The 21,615-nt window shown below is 45.3% G+C and overlaps 1 protein-coding gene across 3 annotated transcripts in view; it reads left to right on the forward strand.

The window, feature by feature from the left end:
* Nucleotides 1-21,615, forward strand: part of LOC128832223 (tetraspanin-15-like) — a 527,474-nt gene that overhangs the window by 409,216 nt on the left and 96,643 nt on the right. For all 3 annotated transcript variants that reach the window (XM_054019375.1, XM_054019374.1, XM_054019376.1), the window contains one exon: nt 9,997-10,092. In XM_054019375.1, the coding sequence (XP_053875350.1) occupies nt 9,997-10,092 (96 nt within the window). The remainder of the gene's footprint in view (nt 1-9,996; nt 10,093-21,615) is intronic.

The following is a 21,615-nucleotide window of genomic DNA, read 5'->3' on the forward strand; positions in this document are numbered from 1 at the left end:
TAATCGCCCTGGTGTCTGGCTGCGCGTAATCAGCAGCCAGGCGATTTGCCTCAGCCTCCCACCCCGCCATAAAGGTCTCCCCCTTACTTTCACAGAGATTGTGGAGCACACAGCAAGCAGAAATAACAATGGGGAGATTTCTTTGGCTGAGGTCAGAGCGAGTCAATAATGATCGCCAGCGACCTTTTAAACGGCCAAATGCACATTCTACAACCATTCTGCACTTGCTTAGCCTGTAGTTAAACAGCTCCTGACTCCTGTCCAGGCTGCCTGTGTACGGCTTCATAAGCCATGGCATTAAGGGGTAGGCTGGGTCCCCAAGAATAACTATGGGCATTTCAACATCCCCAACGGTTATTTTCTGGTCCGGAAAGTAAGTCCCTTGCTGCAGCCCTTTAAACAGAGTAGTGTTCCTGAAGACGCGAGCGTCATGAACCCTTCCCGCCCAGCCCGCGTTGATGTTGGTGAAACGTCCCTTGTGCTTGCAAGTGCTTGCAGCACCATTGAAAAGTACCCCTTGCGGTTTATGTACTCGGTGGCTTGGTGCTCCGGTGCCAAGATAGGGATATGGGTTCCGTCTATTGCCCCACCACAGTTAGGGAATCCCATTGCAGCAAAACCATCCACTATAGCCTGCACATTTCCCAGAGTCACTAACTTTCGTAGCAGCACCTGAGTGATTGCTTTGGCTACTTGCATCACAGCAGCCCCCACCGTAGATTTGCCCACTCCAAATTGATTCCCGACTGACCGGTAGCTGTCTGGCGTTGCAAGCTTCCACAGGGCTATCGCCACGCGCTTCTCAACTGTGAGGGCTGCTCTCATCTTGGTATTCTGGCATTTCAGGGCAGGGGAAAGCAAGTCACAAAGTTCCATGAAAGTGCCCTTACGCATGCGAAAGTTCCGCAGCCACTAGGAATCGTCCCAGACCTGCAACACTATGCGGTCCCACCAGTCTGTGCTTGTTTCCCTTGCCCAGAATCGGCGTTCCATGGATAGAATCTGCCCCATTAACAACATGATCTCCAAAGCACCGGGGCCCGTGGTTTCACAGAATTCTGTATCCGTGTCCATGTCCATGTCAATGTCCTCATCATGCTTGTCGCTGCGCTGCCGCCGCCGCTGCCTCCTCGCCTTGTTTTTCTGAGCATAAACTCCACGAGAATGCGCGAGGTGTTTACAATGTTCATGACTGCTGTCTTGAGCTCAGCGGGCTCCATGCTTGCCGTGGTATGGAGTCTGCAGTGTTCACCCACCCAGGAAAAAAGGCGCGAAAATGGTTGTCTGCCATCCGTTGCTTTCATGCAGGGAGGGAGGGAGGGAAGAGGTGAGGCTGTACCCAGAACCACCTGCGACAATGTTTTTTGTCCCATCAGGCACTGGGATCTCAACCCAGAATTCCAATGGGCGCGGGAGACTGCGGGAACTATGGGATAGCTATGGGATAGCTACCCACAGTGCAACGGTGCAGAAATCGACGCTAGCCCCGGTACTTGGACGCACACCACCGAATTAATGTGCTTAGTGTGGCCACATTCATTTCGACTTTATACAACCTGTTTTTCAAATCCGAATTATATAAATTCGGATTAATCCCGTAGTGTAGACATACCCTGACACCTCCTCATCTATTATTGGGAGTGGACTACATCCACCCTGATTGAATTGGCCCTGTCAACACTGGTTCTCCACTTGTGAAGTAACTCCCTGCTCTCCATGTGTCAGTATATAATGCCTGCATCTGTAACTTTCACTCTATGCATCCGAAGAAGTGAGGTTTTTACTCACGAAAGCTTATGCCCAAATAAATCTGTTAGTCTTTAAGGTGCCACCAGACTCCTTGTAGTGAAACAGAAGTTCACATGACTTATTCTTGCATTGCAGGAGTTGCAGATGCCATTTGTTGTGTGATAGGCTTCCAGTTCCTCCTTCTGGGTTGGTATCGTGGACGGATTATCTCTGCATTAGGCCATCATATTCCAAACAAGCAGGCTGAGTCACCTGAAGTTAGAGCTGTGGGGCCTGATTCTTCATTGACTTGCAACTTATGTTGTCCTGTATACCTGGGGACAATGGGTGTAAAATGCTTCCAGTTGCATGATGGAGTAGAGCGCTCTCATTGTGGTGTACAACCGTAAATGACAGCACGAGGGGTCAGGCCCTTCTTCTTAACTCTGATTTCTTCTTCACGTAGTGTTCCTACAGGTGCTCCACTCTAGGTGTGCTTGTGCCCCCTGCATCTTCAATCAGAGATTGCTCATACCAGTGTCCATTTGGCCTGCGCACGCGTGCTGGTCAGCCTTGTGCCCTGTGCCATTGTTGTATAGAATCACTCTCAGTTCCTTCTCAACTGCCTCGGCCTGAGACTGAGCTCTGGCAACTGTCCCATTGAGATTTCCCCAACTTTTCCTCTTCTCTTATTAATAACACATGCCCAACCGCCAGAGGAAGAGGATGATCAGCAGGAGGGAGAAAAGCTGCAAACATTTCTTTAAATGGAATTGCGACCCTTCCGTTAAACTTGTGGCTTGAGTAAAACCATTAGCATCTTAATCATCCCTTAATTTAATTTAATGGGCGATATAAATATTTAATTAAAAATCAAACAATTGGTGAGAGAGAACAGAGATTTAACAAGCGATGAATCTTCTTGACCTATAATTGTCACACTGCACAAAGCAAATGTGAATCTGCATTTGGAATAAACTACTAGGCATTTAATTATGCCAATTGAGATGTAAATGTGCTCATGGAGTTGCAGATGATTTAAATTAAATACCTGCTTTTGCTGCCTTGTGCCAATTGAAGTAGAGAGTTTATGCAGCTAGAGTTATTTAGCTCTCGGCCATTTAGCCACTGTCTTAAAGTCTAGATTTAATTCAGGATGCTGTAAATGGATGGTTCCACTGATCTAGGGTATAAGGTTCTTTCAATTGTCGAATAGTATGTCTCCGTGGTGCCTACAATATAAAACATTCTGGTGCACGTAGCTTCTGGAAACAGCTAAACATAGAAATGGTCACAGACAGCCTCATTATGAGAATGTGTCTTGCTTTAAATTGCTTCATCACACTAAACAAACAGTTACCTAATTTATAGGTGCAGTAAGTTCTTAGAGCACTCTTAAAAGTTTCTGGATAGCCAGGGAGAAGAGCATTACTACCATGGGCCTCATTCTGACATTGAATGGCCATCAGAGCCCAGGCCTTAGGAAGCAGGAGCGATTTCTTCCCTGTGTGACCTTGAGCAAGTCTCTCTGTTCCTCAGTATCTTTATTGGAAAAATAGGGATAAATCCTTCCCTACCTCAGAGGGGGTTGGCGAGGATAAATTCTTAAACGTTTGTGAAGTACTATGGTGACAGGGTCGTGTACACAACATACGTTACAAAGACCAGTGTCCCAACACCTGGCAGCTTTACAGGCATTCTCAGGATGTACTTTGCTAGGGTTACCATATTCTGTACCTCCAAATGGAGGACACTCCACGGCCCCCGCCCCCGCCCCCAGCCCCGCCCATACCCCCTCCCCAACCCCGCCCCCTCCCCAAAGTCTCCGCCCCCTCCCCTGCTTCCCGCGAACATTTGATTCGCGGGAAGCCTGAAGCAGGTAAGGAGGGTGTGGGGGGGAGGAGGCGCAGCCCAGGCTAGCCCCCCGGCGGCTCCAGCCTGGGTCGGCTCGGGCCCTGGGGTGCCGGCCCCGGCCCACCACCCCCGGCCCGCCCAGCACTGCCGGACCCCGGCTCCCCGCGGGCCCGGCCGGCCCGGCTCCCCGCCGGCCCGGCTCCCCGCCGGCCCGGCCGGCCCGGCTCCCCGCCGGCCCGGCCCCCCGCCGGCCCGGCCGGCCCGGCTCCCCGCCGGCCCGGCCCCCCGCGGGCCCGGCCGGCCCGGCTCCCCGCCGGCCCGGCCCCCCGCGGGCCCGGCCGGCCCGGCTCCCCGCCGGCCCGGCCCCCCGCCGGCCCGGCCGACCCGGCTCCCCGCCGGCCCGGCCCCCCGCCGGCCCGGCCGACCCGGCTCCCCGCCGGCCCGGCTCCCAGCCCGGACCCCGGCCCGGCACCATGCCCCCGGCCCCGCACCGCCGGCCCCGGCCGAGCACCACCCAGCCCTCCCGATTTTCCCGGACATGCCCGGCTTTTGGGGATTTCCCCCCGGACGGGGATTTGAGCCCCCAAAAGCCGGACATGTCCGGGAAAATCCGGACGTATGGTAACCCTAACTTTGCCTTCTTCCGGATGAACACAAGTGGCAAAGACCTGCATCTTTATGCTGCCAGCAACGAGATGCAGCGTGTGCACTTGCGTCTGTTCTAAAAACAGTGTTGATCATCCCATGAAGACATCCAGGGAAGTACTGGACACACAAAACACGCACAATGAAAGCTGCTCAATATTAAGCCAAAAGATCTGATTTTTTTAAATTGAAAAACCTAAAAAACAATTTTGGAAATACAAATCAATTTTTCATTAAAAAAAAAACCCTAACATTATTTTGGTCAAAAACATTAATTTTTCACTTGAGTGTCTTTTAAAAATGGAAAAACATTGATTTTTCATCAAAAAAATCTATTAAACTAGGTTTTGGCCAAAAGAATAAATTTTTCATTTAACCTAAAAAAAACTTTTGGCAAAAATGTTGACTTTTCAGCAAACAATTTATTTTTAAAAATGTCTGGCAAAAATTGATTTTGCGATTAAAATTCTTGATAAAAGAATTGGCAAAAAAAATTGCTTTTTCACTGGAAAAAATCAAATGAAATTTTAAGCCCAAAATATATTTTTTTAAATTGAAAAACCTCAAAAAATATTGACTCGTGGCAGAGCTGTCAGCTATGGCAAACCTGTGGCTTTATCTTGTTTGTCTTCAAGCTAATGATGGTCATTTAAAAAAATGCCCAGCAGTCTATCTTTAGATGTGGAAAAATCAGAATTAACATTTTAATAAACTTCTGCATGAACGATTTCTTAAAAGCCCTTTCAGAATATCCTGCTAATTTTACCATCTCAGCAGGCTGCATCTTCTCCTGTGGGGTCCCTGCGTGTGTCTCCTCTCACACCTTCTTTTTCAAATTTCTCTAGCATTCTTCTTCCCTATTCCCCAGCTCGCCCAACATTTGATTTTCATGTCAGAATTAATTATGCAAAACAACCCCCCTCCCAAAGCCCCCTCCCTTCATTAATATTTCTGAGTGTTTGTGGCTGGTGGTATCTTGTCAGAAGTCAAACCACAAACATACCCTGGGAATAGGGCCTGCTGTTTAGAATTAGAGGCTTTGCTTTGAGCAAGCTAATAAGCTTTCTAAGCATCTGTAAAATGCTTTTTATATTAAACTACTGCTTAATTTGAAGTATCTGATATGTCAAAGTATTCTTGATATGTGCTCTAGGAATTGCAGGATGAGTCTTTGATGGGCTACCTCTGTCTTTCCCTTAATGTAGTTTTGTGCATAATTAAATTGCCAAAAAGTAACTGGATAAAGGTTGGTAAGCGGTGTTAATGTTTGTAGAGGGCTTCTTTCCCATTTGTAGCTCCCTCGCTCCATTGAAATGTTCTTTATTTAGCCTGAGCCAACGCCACATGTACACTTGTGCCAGGTTCAAGATCCACACTTCAGGCTGGCATCTGCAGTTTGACTGTGAAATGGGGGAGGGAGGGCACTGGGGAGAGGAGATGTACAGGCTGTGGACAAAGGGAGCTGTAGCATTTTTCAGGTGGTCTCCCCCGCAAAAAATAACATTCTTTCCACCACGCTAAGGCCTCTAAGGCAGTGGTTCTCAACCTATTTACCATTGTGGGCCACATCCAGTACTACCTGAATGGCCCTGAGGATGTCACATGGGCTGCAGCTGTGTGCTGATTGGGCTGCAAGTGGAGCGTGGGTTGAGAACCACTGCTCTAAGGACACAGCGACTAGGGATGTGGGGGAGGGACAGTGTGACATGATACTTCAGGATATACCCCAACATAACTAACTTAAAGACACACACAACCCTCCTACTGCTGCAGAAGTTCTGCAAGCTGTTTGTTGTGTTCAACCATAGCAATCAGTTCACATTTTCAAAGCCATTTCTGCTCTCCTCCCTGTCTTGTAAAGTTCCCTGCATGGAGCGTGGGATTTTACACAGGGGAGCAGCATTCTACCCTTTCTTTACTAGTGAATAGATAAGCAGGCTTGATTCCATGCCTGTCATCCTCAGCTGGGAACAATTTTCCACTCCCACCACACTCCACATAATCAGGATACCCCACTAAGCAATTTGACCACCTGGGGTTGAAAATTGAATATTCAAACAAGAAAGTTGTTCCCTCCTGATGTTCCTTATCCGAAAAGAATAAAATCAGCCATGTCATTGCACCCAACTGAAACTCAGATGAAATTTAAAGCAAAGGACCTTTCCTTAAACTTCTTTTTGGAAGAGCATGAAAAGGTTGCTATTCGGTGTGATAAAATGCGGGGACCCTATGTAGGAGTTGGCAGCGAAAGGGTTAGTACAGTCTCTGAGAAGAGATCACGGCTGCGTGCCCTTAATTCAGTGATTGTGAGAGTGGCAGAGACAGGCCAGCTGTGTTGAGTTAATTAATTTATCTCAAGCATGCCAAAAGCTGAGCTGTGAAGAGACAGGACTAGCTCATGGCTAGACAGCAGTGGGGGAAGGAACTGGTGAGGAAAGTCTTTTTGCGTGTGTCCGTTTGTGGTCTCAGATTTTAGCTGCACATAGGGTTGCCAACTTGGTAATATTTAAAAACTGGACACTCCAGCAGGAGTGCCAGAACCTCCCCTACCCCATCCCTTCCTGAGGCCCCACCCCTGCCCCACCTATTTCCCTCTCAAGCCCCCTGCCTCTTTCTCTGAGGCCCCGCCCCCCACCCACTCCTCCCCCCTCCCTCTCTGCTTTCCAGTCAGACACCTGTACTAGATCAGTATCTCTTGCTGTCAGAAATGGGGTCTGGAACCTTTGTCCTACAACTCATAAACACATAGATTCACAGAACATGAACTAAAGAAACTCTTTAAACTACCGGAACTAATATGTCCCATATCCCCTCTCTGTGCAACTAGCTATTATGTTGCAATACAACCTCTTATGTGATGCAGTCAGGGAACAAAGTTACTAACAGGATGAAAAATGTTAAGTAGGGAGAGAATTAAATGTGCAAAGGCTCTATGGAGAGAATACTTAGATCTCCGGTGTTAGCAGCAGCATAGCATTAGTTCACTAACACCAACACACAAACGTAAAAAGTAAATAAATAAAAATGGGGGAAAGAATCAGCTCCAATACAACAAATCCTAATTGTAGCCAACAGCCATATGACAAATCTCATGGTTCATTGTGCTGCCTAGCCCTGTCTTCAAAGGGCTGAAATACCTATATATTAATAAATCCCATTTTTGGGGAGGGATTTCTCTACAGACACAATCTAAGATGCTGTTGGCTTCCCTGACAGCTATCTACATGCGTCTCGCTGATAATGGCAGGCAGGATAAAGATGCTTTTATTTACTGGAGGTCGTGAGCTTGTGCAGAAAATAAAGGATTTGTGTTTGTTTAGAGCCAGCGGTGCCTTTTGTATCAGCTCTGCCTTAGAGATCTTTGTCAGCTTGTTCTTTGTGTGTCCCACTCCATATAGCAGAGTCCTGGGTTTCATGACTGTAGTGGGGTGGTTACCCTGCTCCTGAAATAAGAAGAGTGAGAACAGCTGGGGGAAGCTGAGTGAGTAGCTGACCACAGGTGTGGCCAGCTCAATCAGGGCCCAGCTGGCCCTGATAAGAGAGCTGTGAGCCAGAAGTTGGAGGAGTCTCTCTTTAGTGGTGGAGAGAGAGAAGGACCTAGCTGCCTGGGAGCAGGGTACCAAAGGTAGAGTAGTGCTGGGGAAAGGCAAGAGGAGCTGTGGAGCTCCAGCCTAGTAACTCCCTAGGCTGCAGGCCTTGTTCAAGGCCTAAAGAAGGTACTGGGGCTGCAGAGGTGCAGTCCGGGGTTAGGCAGAGGCAGCTGGTCCAACCTCCCCCCATTGCCCATGATGCGTGGCCATTACAGACTGCAGTCTGTCCCAGTGAAAGGGGGCTAGATGATGACTGGCAGTAGCCACTGAGGCAAGGTGAGTATAGTGGGTTGGGGGTTCCCCTGGGACCTAGAGTAAGGGGGTACTGCTTGGGCAGAACCCCCAGGTAAAGGGCCACTGGGGTCTGGGAGGGATACAGGGCCTGAGGCAGGCAAGACACTGGCCAGTAGAAGGCACTTTGAAGCTGGAAAAGAGCTAATTCCAATATGACCAGGAGGAGGCGCTGTGCCAGTGAGTCTTCAAGGGGAAAAATAGTCAGGGCCAGCTCCAGGCACCAGCTTCTCAAGCAGGTGCTTGGGGCGGCCGTTCCGGACAGGGGCAGCACGTCCAGGTATTCGGCGGCAATTCGGCGGACGGTCCCTCACTCCAGCTGGGAGTGAAGGACCTCCCACCGAATTGCCGCCGCAGATCGCGATCCCGGCTTTTTTTGTTTTTGTTTTTTGTTTTGGCTGCTTGGGGCGGCCAAAACCCTGGAGCCCTTCATTATGGATGTCTTTTAAGTCTCTTCACTCCTTCCTTGACCATCTAATTATAACAATGGCCTTTACACCTTATCTTTTCCTGATGCATACATTCCTCATTCACACAAACAATCTCTTACAGAAACCTTCAAAGGTATACAGACAGCATTTTATATCCAGCAGAATACATTGTAAATCAAGCCTTGCTAAATCTTATAACTAAAACAATTCACATTGGGGCTTCAGGCCCTCAACATTCCTCTAATTTCCTTAACATAGATACAATACAAGATTCTGTCTCTTACTTACTAAAACCTTAAAACAAAGAAATGTATATTTAACTAGAGTGCCTAATTTGTAATACATATAGGAAACCATAGTAGACATTATAACTTATCCTAAAACAAAAAGGTGATCATAATCCGTCATAAGGATTGTTCTGGTATGTCATTCCTTTCTGCTATTCAAAAAGGGTGGCTGACAGGATGAAATCAAATCATACATTAATTCTTATGGGACATTATAAAATCCTGCTCCTACATGCTGACCTGAACACAAAATGACTGTCTGTAGACAGCAAAGCCCTTAGGCCTGGTCTGCACTACTCAGTTAGGTCGACGTAAGCTGCCTTGCATCAACCTAGTTATGGAAGTGTCTTCACTTAAATTTGGCTCCTGCTGACATAAGTGCCTCTCTATGCCGATTTAGTAACACCACCTCCCCGAGTGGCATAGAGTCACGGTGGTTGTAATTAGGTCGATGCAGTGTCTGCCTGGACACTGCTTTGCTTGTGTCAACTGTTATTGGCTTTCAGGAACCGTCCCACAATGCCCCACCCGGACAGTACAATCGATACAAGCGCTCCTGGCAAGGGCGTGCATCGCTGACACAAGGAGGCAAGCATGCACACACAAGCAATTTAATATCTGTGATAGCTCTTGGGTTGACATACTTTTGTAGTGCAGACATGGCCTTAGATATTTAAAGATACACTATGGAGCAAATAAAGGCAGAGGTTGCATACAAGAGTGCTAACCCTGAAGGTTCAAAAATCAAAAGTCAGGCGCCAGAAATCATAAGTATTTAAACAATAAACTTTGGATTCTTATTTGCCTTCTGCTGTTTCAGGTTTTAGGGATCACATTTTCAAGCTTTTCTTTGTAATCACAAAGACTGGGAATATGTTGGTTTTTTTGTTTGTGTTTGTTTTTTTTTTTAAATGAAAGTTGAGATTCTCATGTAATCACCTGACTCCAGTAGCTGCAGCTTAAAAAAAAAAAACACCAACTATTCTGAGATGGAAAATCACAAGACATGGCAACATTGCAGCCTAAACCTTGGACAGTGATCTAGAAAGATGGTGGTGGTTTGTAAAAAGGCATAATTTCTGTAGCCTTGTATTTGTCTTCTGTTCTTGGTATTTTCCAAGCATCTTTTTCACTTTGGTATTGTGCTATTGCTTCTTTTTGTTTCCCCAGATGAATGCAGTTTTCCATTCCAACATCCAAGAGGGGATTAGGCATTATTATGATGACCTGGATTTCAAGAACATTTTGGATTTTGTACAAGAAAAGGTTAGTTTTGCTGTGGTTTTGCTTTGTTTGTTTGTTTGTTTAAGTGTTGGCGTGTTACTGTAAAGATTGACTTGACACAATAATTCAGTCGCTCCTGCCAGAAGGAGCCACCTGTGCTTCATTAAATAGCAACCAAATAATCAATAAGGGGAATACTAATTGAAAACAATTATTGATTTTTGTTTTCCTTTGTGAAAACAATGTCTCATGACTCATAAACTGTAATTTCTATGAGTGTGAGAGAGATTAAAAAATATATTTAAAATCTGTGATAATTTCCTTCCTACCTGGAATTCATTTCCATTTTAAGGAATGTTTTATTCAGTTTTCCTTAAAAATGCATCCGTCGATCAATCAATTATTTTTGGTTCTGCAATGAGCCGGACGAATCTGACAAGTGCTTTACAGTTGCAAATCACTCTGCTACTGAGACTAAATATTCTTTCTGGTTAGTCTCATGTTTTTACCATGAAGAATCTCACACAGTTAATTTATGCACTCGCAATATATAATAGTGTGTGTGCACCCACTCCCGGAGAGAGCCCCTTTGTGCTTTGAAAGAATTACTTTTTATCTTCACGTTTTCATGGATAATCTCTGTTAACTACTCATTATTGTCGGTTTTTATCACCTGAAATATTTTTTATATTAACACAAGCTCTGATGCTAAGTTGTTGTTGTTGTTGTTTTTCTTGCTAAACTTCATGACTATTGAAGCCAAGCCTCAGAAATACAATACTTGATAATCCACTTTAGAGCTGGGGTTTACAAAGGAGCCTAACTCTTCATATGTACAAGCCATTAGGGGCCCTACTACCGTTGAAATTTAGTAGTAGCTATGTAAATAAAATTTTCAAAAATACCTAAGTGACATAGGAACCCAAGTCCCTTAAGTTCATTTGAAAAATCCTATCCTACTTTTTTGTTAATTATCAAATAGTAATGACAGGAAGAAAGCACACCCCATCTCTCAGAGGAGGCAGTGTGGCGTAGGTGTTAGAGCAGTGGGGTGGGATTCAGGAGAGCTGGGTTCTATTTCCAACTCTGCTTTTGGCCTGTTGGGCAACCTTGGACAAGTCACTTCCCCTCGCCGTGCCTCAGTTTCCCCATCTGTAAAATAGGGATAATGATGCTTACCTCCCTTTGTAAAGCACTTGTAAAGCCCTATCTCTGTTCCAATTCAGGTAATTATTTTCTGTTTTCCCTGACTACTCTGCAATCTTATTTGGCCAAGGCATTCACTTTCTGTCCTGTATTTCTGTATAGCATTGCTGTAGGATCCATTTAATTCATAAGTAGGTGAGGTGATTATTAGGGATCGTGCCGAATGAAAGTAGAAGAATACCAGGCACTGTATTGTTTGCAGGGTATTTTATGCAGTCAAGGTACCGTGGCTGCTGTTAAAGAGTCAGCATCTACCCACAGTTTCCATACAATGCAGTGTTTTACTGTACATAGAGTAGGAAGAATTGCAGGAATTCCGATACTTCCATGGGTAAATATTGATTTTTAAATGGAGACCTGTAATTGACAGATATATTAAGTATCTGCTAGCTGCAAACATGATACTTTCCTAGCAAGAGTTCAGAGGGAGTCACAAGAGCGTATATGACTAGTCACTGCTCATTCTACACTCCTCCATCTCTGTGTATCCTATTAGCAGAGGTGATCTGGCTTATTAGCGGCATGATTTAAAAAAAAAAGTCTTGGAGTTTGCTGGCAGCAAACATATCGTAGGGAGAGGTTTTCAAAGGCTGTCATCTCTGTAACTGGGAGTGAATGGCTCATGTTTTAGAAGTGAGGATAGTTTATGATCTTCATGGCCATGGTTTGAATGATACCCTGTTGACTGAACGTCATTCCCATTTGATACCATTTGCCAGAATTTGGGAATGGGAGACAAGGGATGGATCACTTGATTACCTGTTCTGTTCATTCCCTCTGGGGCACCTGGCACTGGCCACTGTCGGAAGACTGCACTAGATGAACCTTTGGTCTGACCCAGTATGGCCGTTCTTATATTATTATGATATCCGTTAGGTTGTTTGTATGAAATGCATTGATGGCATTGTCGTTCCTCCTGGATAGGTATTTATATCCTAAAACCTGCCTTCGTTATTGCCTTTGCTGGGATTCTCAGCACAGAGGTCAAGAAAAGAACGAGGCATGGAGCGTGAACTACCTCCTTGTGTGTGTGAGCACCAGCTGAGGCACCAGTTGTGCAACTACTAATGAATTGATTAGAGACAGGCTTCCACAGCATCTGCTGACCTGAGATGTGTGTGTGTTTGTTTTTTTTACAGGTATCTGTGTGGCACCCATCACTAGAGTAGCTGGGTGAAGTATACATGGACTTGTATAGAAATACCAAGTAATCCCTGTTTGCAGGGAGCTAATAACCTACAGCCTTAATGTATATATGTATCAGCCTTATGAGATTTCTCTCACCAGTTACCACAGCAAGAGGGTTTTTGATAGGTGAATAGATTATTAATAGTTCTATTATCATCTTCACGAGAAGGGGAATGTGGGGGTGATGCAGACTTTGTGTCTCAGCTGGTACATTTTCATAGCTGTTTGACAATGTTGCTGGGTCCTGTGTTTCTTTAAAAATAGCAAGATCTAATATCTCCTGGTAGGTCTTTTAAAAATTGCTAAACACCTGTTTGAGATGCACAACAGGGAACGTGGAAGCTTCAAAATCATGTCGTTCTGCCTCACTTTCTGACTACAGGCTCTGCTCACCCAGTCTCATGGGAAACTTGGTGTTGCTGTAGGGGATCTAAGGAAGGATAACAGCCAGGCAACTCAAGAGTCACTGGTCCCTGTCACAAAAAGGAACAGCATTCTCTTTTTATAATCTTGTTTGCTCTGGTAAAGGCATAACATAGAGTATGGATATTCATGAAGTCCTGTATCGGGGGTAGCCGTGTTAGTCTGTATCCACAAAAACAACAAGGAGTCCGCTGGCACATTAAAGACTAACAGATTTATTTGGGCATAAGCTTTCGTGGATAAAAAAAACCTCACTTCTTCAGATCTGCATCTGAAGAAGTGAGGTTTTTTACTCAAAAAAGCTTATGCCCAAATAAATCTGTTAGTCTTTAAGGTGCCACCGGACTCCTTGTTGTTTTCATGAAGTCCTGAGCAGCAGATCTTCAGTTATGTGCCTCAATAAGTCAGTTGAATAAACTAGTCTCTTTTTCACTATCTGTAAGATATCTCTGCTGACTAGTTGAGTGACGTTATCTGTTTTTTTAACTCTAACAACTAATTAGTTCACATAGTGCTGGTCCCCTCTGCCCACTAATTACTCATTCACTTAAGCCTTTTGCATGGGAAGTTAATTGTTAAATGTTTCATTCCTTTCTCGCCAGTCCACCATTGTTCAGTCACGCTTCCTCCCTGTTTCATGTTGACTTCCTTCCGTACATTGTGAATAGTTGTCATGAATCTCAAAGCAGAGGCATACACTCACAGCACAGTGAGCAGCTAAGCCACATGTGGGTGGCATGGGGAATAGAACTGCAAGCCAGAAGGGTCTGCCACTTGAGCTGAAGGAAGCATCTCTCAGTACCTGTCTTGTCTGTACCAGTGTTCTACTTGCTTTATGGATAAATAGAGGATTTGACTCCTCCAGGGTATCAAATGACACCATTCACAGGCTCCTGGCCATTTCAGAATGAGAAGGATCTTGTGACTTAAAGCATCTGAGTTCCATTGCTGGTTCTGCCACAGATTTTGTGTTTGACTTTATATGGTCTCTCTTTTGGCCTGATTTTCAAAGGTGCTGAGTACAGATGCTGACTAGAGGCGGACCAACTCTAGCAAATCAAGCTGTTAACGTCTCTGCAGTGTAGATTTCTTGTCTGCACAATGAGACTCCTCCCCTAGTTGACCAGGGTCTTGCAGCTTCATTAATTAATGTTTTTCATTAGCATTTGTAACATACAAGGCAGCCCTTGGAAAGAAGGGACTTTGAGAGTGCTGTTCGTTTTCAGCATCTTTGTTGAATGTAGGAGTGGTACCATTGCTAAATGTTTTATCTCTTAAAGGTCAAGCCTGGATTCAAATTCACCGGAACAGTCCAGTGCTGCCAAAACATGCTGTTCTGAGCATAGTTGAGTCTCAGAAGGTGCACAGAGCCCTGGTGACAGATTACTAGTGACAGTCCAGGATTGAATCTGGTCAGCACATCTTCATTGCATCACGTGTAGAATGCAGGAAGTGAGTTCCTTTCTGACTTGGTTAGCTTCTTTTCCTTGTTTTTTTGCTGGTTTTCGGACCAGTGAAGCTGGAAAGAGAAGTAATCCAAGGTGCTATTGCTGCTTTGTATTCTTTCCCCATCACTGCTGCTGGCAATGTGCTTTTAGCTCTTTGATTCAATTTGTTTCTTTAAATTAAATGAGTAAGAGCCATTCATCCACCAAACACTTTCACATAACTGGCAGTTCCTGTCCTTGGTTCTGCACTGTCTTCTCCTCCTCCATCCCTGGCTTCTCCACATAGCTCCAATATTTTAAGCTTGAACTCCCTCATTGTTTTATTTCTCAGCAATGCCAAGCACCTAGATTTGGCTAGCTAAATCTCCTGAGTGCTTTCTTATGAAAACAGGGATGGTTTCTACAAATCATTAGGGTTTTGCCATTGATGATCCCACATATAGTTAAGGCTGAAAGAGAAAAGGCCTTGAAGGTCCCTGTTAAGCATTTTCTGATGACTCATCTCTTCTATTCCATCAGGGGGAATACACAGGACTTTTTTCAATATCCCTCCAGTGTTGCTTTTTTGGGAGGGTCAGATTTATTGCAGGTCAGTGAAAACTGGTGAGCTGTCCAATACAAGGTGTACACAGCAATAGCACCTTGAATGCACTCTCTACTTGCACTGCATCTAAGAACTTCACATGATTTGTCTACCAGTGGTACTATCGCTGGTAGACAAGTCATGTCAAGTTCTTCTGATACGTCAAACTTTAGCCAATAGATGCCAATCTGTTTTGAGAGAGTCTGTTCTTGTGGCATTTCCACCCTGACCAGAAGCAGGAAACATCAGAACATGGTCATGTTCTCAACTTCCAGTGCAGTATCACTGGATAGTTTGGAAAGCATCTTAAAACCTCTGTGCTCAGCTGGACATCTTGGGATTTGCCCGTAAGAGCTTCCGGTGCTGTTGGCTGTTCCACTGTTTCCTGCCTCCTCTTCATACTCCACCTGCTTTATATACCCCAGTGTCTGTTTGTTGTTTTTTTAATTCATTCAAGCCTTCCCTCTGGATTCTATTTTAGGCAGCTCAGGCTAGATCTCCACATGTTACACGGGAGGTATGTAGTGTTTGCAAAAATTTTTACATTTGAGACTAAGTAATTTGACTGTAGCATAGTTTCCCTTTAAAGGGCACCCGATCAAGCATTATTGCATTTATTTCTGGTATCATCAGATGGAAATGTGGGATCAATAGAAGTTAAAATATTAGCATAATAAATATTGCAACCCACAAGCTTGGGGGAGCTGTTCCACGTCCCAATTTTCTAGATAGATACATCCTTGAATGAAACCTTGAATCATGAGTCAGACCCTTGAAAGCTGAGAAGGGTACTGTGTTTCTTGTTCATATGTCAAGCCTCTTTTCAATCAGAAATCGGCAAAGTTAATCTTCCAACATTTCTATAGTTCTTTCCCTTATGGAATTTAACAGATGATAACCCTTTTGCTGGCTAGTCAATCCATCTCATAGAACTTAACAGAAACTGATGTGGGTTGACAGAGGTTCAAAATCCCTAGAGATTAGATTTCATTCTTTCTTTTAAAACCATAATGCATTTCTACAGCATTCTATTGGCTTTGCCCAGGATCTTCAAAGGGAGGGAGATAGGCCTCCCATTCCCCTTGAAAGTCAATATGAGTTACAGATCTTGGCCTTCCATCAGCCTATTCATTTTTATATGATTTTTCTATAGGAGTTTCCTCATTGTGTAAGGAAAATCATTCTGTTGTACTGACGAGGCCTGCTGCCTCAGCTACTAACTGGTACAAAACAAATCTACCAAGGGTTAAACTCATTTTGTGTTGACTGTAGCCTGCCACCCATGCAGTAGCAGCCTGCAGGATTGCATAGGACCCTAAGAATTACCATATTGGATCAGACTAGTCCCACAGCCAGATGGTTCAAAGGAATAGGAATACCTTGGGCCAGGACTGTTCCTCTTTCAAGCTTAGAAAATGAACTGGCTGAGTTAGAAGGGATTTGTAATAACTTTTAACGTGAAACTGTGCCCCAGTGGACAATCTTAAAGATACCTAAACCACTGATTAGCTGTTAAAATCAAAAGCCTTTCAATTTCACTCTCAATTTGAAGTCAACAGTAATACAGTATTTCACATTTGAATAGCCCCTTTAATTTTAAAATGTCAAAGCACTTTACAAATAATGCACCTAGCTCCTCAGAGAGAGTAAGTGTTGTTATCCTTATTTCATCATTTGGGAAACCAACGCACAGAAAAGGAGGGAGTAAATTTCCCTTAGAGAATCTGTGGCAGAGCTAGGAACAGAATCCAGGAACTGGACTCCAGTTCTTTACCTTGACTAAGATCATTCTTCTTCCATGGAAAAGTAAGCCAATCCCTCTTATTACTGAAAGAACAAAGTGTAAAGAACAAGATTCTTGCTACAACAAATTTGTGTTATACATGCTTGGAAATAGCTTTGAAGCTGCTATTTACTATTGCTAAAGCTTGGCAGTTTTTGCAAGTCATACCACTATTCAGAACTCATTCGGTTGCCTTAACTGAGGAAATAATAAATAAACTAGATTTTATATATTGTCAAAGGTAATAAATAATGCAAGTAATAATGCAAAGGAGATTGGGTAGGACTCAATAAATCATTTGGATTAGTTTCCCTTACACCATATGAAGTAGTAGCTGGAACATTGATAATACTGGCCTCATAACAACTGTTGATTTTTATCTACATATCAAATAGACTTCACTGCGTGGGTGTCAGCAGCATGATGAATTTTTGAAGGGTGCAAAATCTCAGCAACTGAATTGTCAAAGGCAAGGGTCAGCAGGTGCAATTTGTGTCTTGTAAATGTCCTTTTTCTATGACTTCATGCATAGGGTTACCATATTTTGTGCCTCCAAATGGAGGACACTCCACGGGCCCCGGCCCCGCCCCCAGCCCCGCCCATGCCCCCGCCCCAACTCTGCCCCCTCCCCAAAGTCTCCGCCCCCTCCCCTGCTTCCCGCGAACATTTAATTCGCGGGAAGCCTGAAGCAGATAACGGGGAGTGTGGGGGGAGGAGGCGCGGCCCAGGCTGGCCCCCGGCGGCTCCAGCCTGGGTCGGCTTGGGCCCTGGGGTGCCGGCCCCGGCCCGCCCAGCACTGACGGCCCCCGGCGGCCCAGCGCACCCCCCAGCTATCCCGGACCGGCTCCCAGCTCCGCGACCCCGCGGCCCGGCGCGCTACCCCGGACCGGCCCGCGGCCCCGCGCACCTCCCCCCCGCTACCCCGGACCGGCCCGCGGCCCCGCGCACCTCCCCCCCGCTACCCCGGACCGGCCCGCGGCCCCGCGCACCTCCCCCCCGCTACCCCGGACCGGCCCGCGGCCCGGCACCGCGCCCCCGGCTCCCCGCACGGCACCATGCCCCCGGCCCCGCGACCCCGGCCCGGCCCCACACCGGCCCCGGCCAAAGAGGCCCCGCCGAGCCCTCCCTCCCTCCTGATTTTCCCGGACATGCCCGGCTTTTGGGGATTTCCCCCCGGACGGGGATTTGAATCCCCAAAAGCCGGACATGTCCGGGAAAATCCGGACGTATGGTAACCCTATTCATGCACTACCCTTGCAGTCTGCTAGACCCAAAGTACTCTGCATTTCAAGAACACCAAGGATCTCAAAGCACTTTACAAATGTCAATTAAAACTTTGTCTATATACACTTGAACCAGATAGTTAACTGGTTTAATTGAATTGGGTTAAACTGGCATCGTTTAACTGCAAGTGTGTTTATATATACTCTGAGGGTATGTCTGCATTGCAAAAAAGACCCTTGGCAGCAAGTCTCAGAGTCTGGGTCAGCTGAAACCTTGCCGGGTTTCAGAGCCTGGGCTCCAGCCCGAGCCCAGATGTCTACAGTCCTGTTTTTAGCCATGAATCACAAGCCTAAGTCAGTTGATCCGGGCTCTGAGATTCACTGCCGTGGGTCTTCTTTTTCCGTTAGGCTTGGTCTACCCTATAAAGTATTGCAGCACAGCTGTGTTGACTAGGTGTGTGTGTGGGGGGGGAAATCACACTCCCTAGCTGACATAGTTATGCCAGCAACCTTCCACCCAACCCCAGTGTAGACACAAATATACTGACAAAAGAGTGCTTTTGCCAGTGTAGCTGATGTCGTTCAGGGAGGTAGTGTAGCTATGACAGCAAAAGAAGTTGTTATGCTGACATATGCTGCATCTCCACTAAGCATCTTTGCCATACCAGCAAAGGCTCTATAGTGTAGATAAGCCCTTACTTCAGTTTATCTTTAACATATTCCTAATCAATTTAATGTAAACTGAATAAGAGTGTCTACACACACTTGCACTAGTTTAACTAAACTGGATTAAAATAAAATTAAACTGGTACAACTCTGCTTGTGCACCTGCCCTAAGCCTCCTAACTCCCTTATAAGATAGGTATTAAAATAACTATTTTACAAATGGGTAGACTGAGGCCCAGAGAGCTAACAGTTTTTTCACAAGATCATATAGCACGTCTCTCAGTGGCACAACCAGAAATCGAACTCCTAGGGCCTGATTTAAAGCCTCCTCCCCAAACCACCTACGATGGGAGATTTTCAAAAGTGCTTAAGGCTATGTCCGCACTACGAGCTAGGGGTGTGCTTCCTCTGCTCATGCATATGTACCTGTTTGTACTCAGCACAGCTAAGCCGTATCTCGACTGACACTACCTGTGCTACTGCGGCTACATGGCTGTTGTCGTGGAAAAAGTCACCCACGCATTGATTTTAGTTCACAGACTCAAACCTGAGGCCAGTTTATTGCAATACATACCAACGCGTTGGGGTAGCAGTCCGAAAACTACCACACCTAGCACAGCACGCAGGCTGCTTTTATTCCTTCAAACCGCAAACATAGTACAAATTATACGTCATTTGCGTGAAATAAGAGTTGGGGTCTGTCCCTTTTTGCCGATACCTCCCCTATCAATTTACGAGAATTGGGTGCATATTGAGTGGAGGGCTTCTTGGTGGTTTTGGATATGGGCAGCACTTGGCATTCATTCGGGGTATATTCTCGGCAGGGTGCATAGTACCTTCCGGGGTGTTATGGTCAGTGTACTGGGGAGTGGTTGACAGGACGCTCAAAGAAGGTATCTAACTGGCTAGTTTTGCATTTAGCTAGACATTTTTGCATTCAGCTACAGTTACCTATTGCTTCACACAAGCGGTTATTATATTTCATCAGCCATGAACATATTTTATTAGAGCTGTTGCTGGGGCTTTTTATTCTTTCCCTCCTTGCCCTCCCCCCTCCTCTGGTCATGACCCTTGACCGAGTTTGGCAAGAGGCTGTGTCACTTAGCCTAGTTCAGGCTTATGGCCTGCAGGGCGGGCCTATATGACGAGTCTTCGCCGATGTTCTGATTGGTACAAGGGAGGCCAGCCAGGCCTATTCCCCCACACTATTTATACTCATACTAGCTAGATGAGAGCTAGTGCAAGTATGTGTACATGAGCCAGGGAATCGCATCCCTCACCTGTAGTGTAGACCTAGCCTGAGGGGCTTGGACCACTGGAAGTCAGTCTCTTAGGCATACTAGAGCCATTTCCTCCCCCTGCTTTGTGGTTCTTTTCTGAAAAATAGTTCATTAAAAACAAATGGAAAAATGTGTAAAACAAATTAACTGCTTAGCTCAGATTTATTGTTTGCACACACAAGACATTTTTTTGTGTCCCATTCTTTAGATTGAAAATTCAGGCCCACTGCTTGCCTATAAATGGGTGTTTCTCTTGCAAACATGTTCTTCTTTTTAGTCTCTCTCAGAAAAAGATGAAAGGTTTCTTTCACCAATCTTGCTCATTATCCCATAAGTCTGTCATTGGGATGTGTGTTTTTCTTTTAACAAACACATGCTAACAACCATCTAGAAGACAGGATTGTAATACCACTATCAGATTTCTTACATCTACAATACCTTGCCTGTCATCAACATGGATCATTTTTGATAATGTGACCCCCTAAGGCCACATCTGTTGGGTTCCATCAAAGTGTAGCAAGAAAGAAAACATGAAAACTAGCTCTTATGCTTCCTTCAGATCTAAAAAACACATTTAAGTGTGTGGTGTCTTGTGAGAAGTAAATACTGGCACAATAAATAGCTAAGAATATATCTAACTTCCCAGGGAAGAACACCCTCCAAGATCCTGACCAACACTTTGAAGGAGCTAGAAAATGCAGCCATGAAGAACCCACACCAGATTTTCTTCCGACATTCGTCCTCGTGTAAGACTTTTGGCATTGTAGCGATATAAACTCTTCCAGCAGAACAGGCATGCACAAGAAAGCTTCATTTGGGACTGTGCACTAGAAAGGGAGATTTCATGTTGTTGAGTGCCAAGTAATTTTATCTCCAAAAAATTTACCCCCCCAAAGAAGTGTAATCTAGAGAAACAAGAAATGGCAGGGGCCCAGTTCTTAGCAATTGTCTCTCTCAGTGCCACTTCCGGGATGTGACTCTCACTGTCAGTCACATGCGGTTCTTTCCCTGCTTTAGGGCACCCAACAGTTAAGCATAGCAATCACAGCGATTAACTATGACTAAATGAAAAGGGGTGGGGGAGTAAAAGCAAAATGAAACAAGGCACAAACAGTGGTGACTTCAGTTCTGATCACTTCCGGAGGCCCTTCTGTGGAAGCTTTTAGCAGAGATTAAACCTTAAAAGTGAGGTCTACCCTAGAGGGGACACATCTCTAAGTAAACTACAACCAGAGTATCATTCCCCAAAATTAGAAGTGAGTACTTCCTGTAGCCCACTGGGTTAGCTTACCTCTATTCTATTCGCTGCTTTGCATTCTATTCTGCTTTATTTTATTCAGCAGTAATGCAAGAAACCTACAGGCCTGTATCCTGTAAGACATTGGCTTCAGCAGCTAGCCTCATGCTTGAGGCCTACTAACTTTGGCATAGATAAACTTAGGTAACCCATAAGTTTGGGGGAACTGGAAGTCAAGTGTAAGGGGGAATGCTGTCCATAATGACATCAGCCAACCACAGAAACAAGAGCTACCACCAGCTTTTGGAAGATGGAGAGACCACAGAATAAACATCTACTTTACTGAGTTAGAGTGTTTGTGACTTTGCTAAATGGATTCATAAATTATTTATTTGGGAGTATAGATGAGTTCCTATAGTGTGAGCTGTGCACATTGGGCTCCCCAACTATATAATAATTTTAATAGTACTGGGCCTGATCTTGGGACAAGGACCTGTCAATCTTCAAAGCGATAACTGGGAATTCTTA

The sequence above is a fragment of the Malaclemys terrapin genome, chromosome 2 (genome assembly GCF_027887155.1).
Source record: "Malaclemys terrapin pileata isolate rMalTer1 chromosome 2, rMalTer1.hap1, whole genome shotgun sequence".
Taxonomy (NCBI): domain Eukaryota; kingdom Metazoa; phylum Chordata; order Testudines; family Emydidae; genus Malaclemys; species Malaclemys terrapin.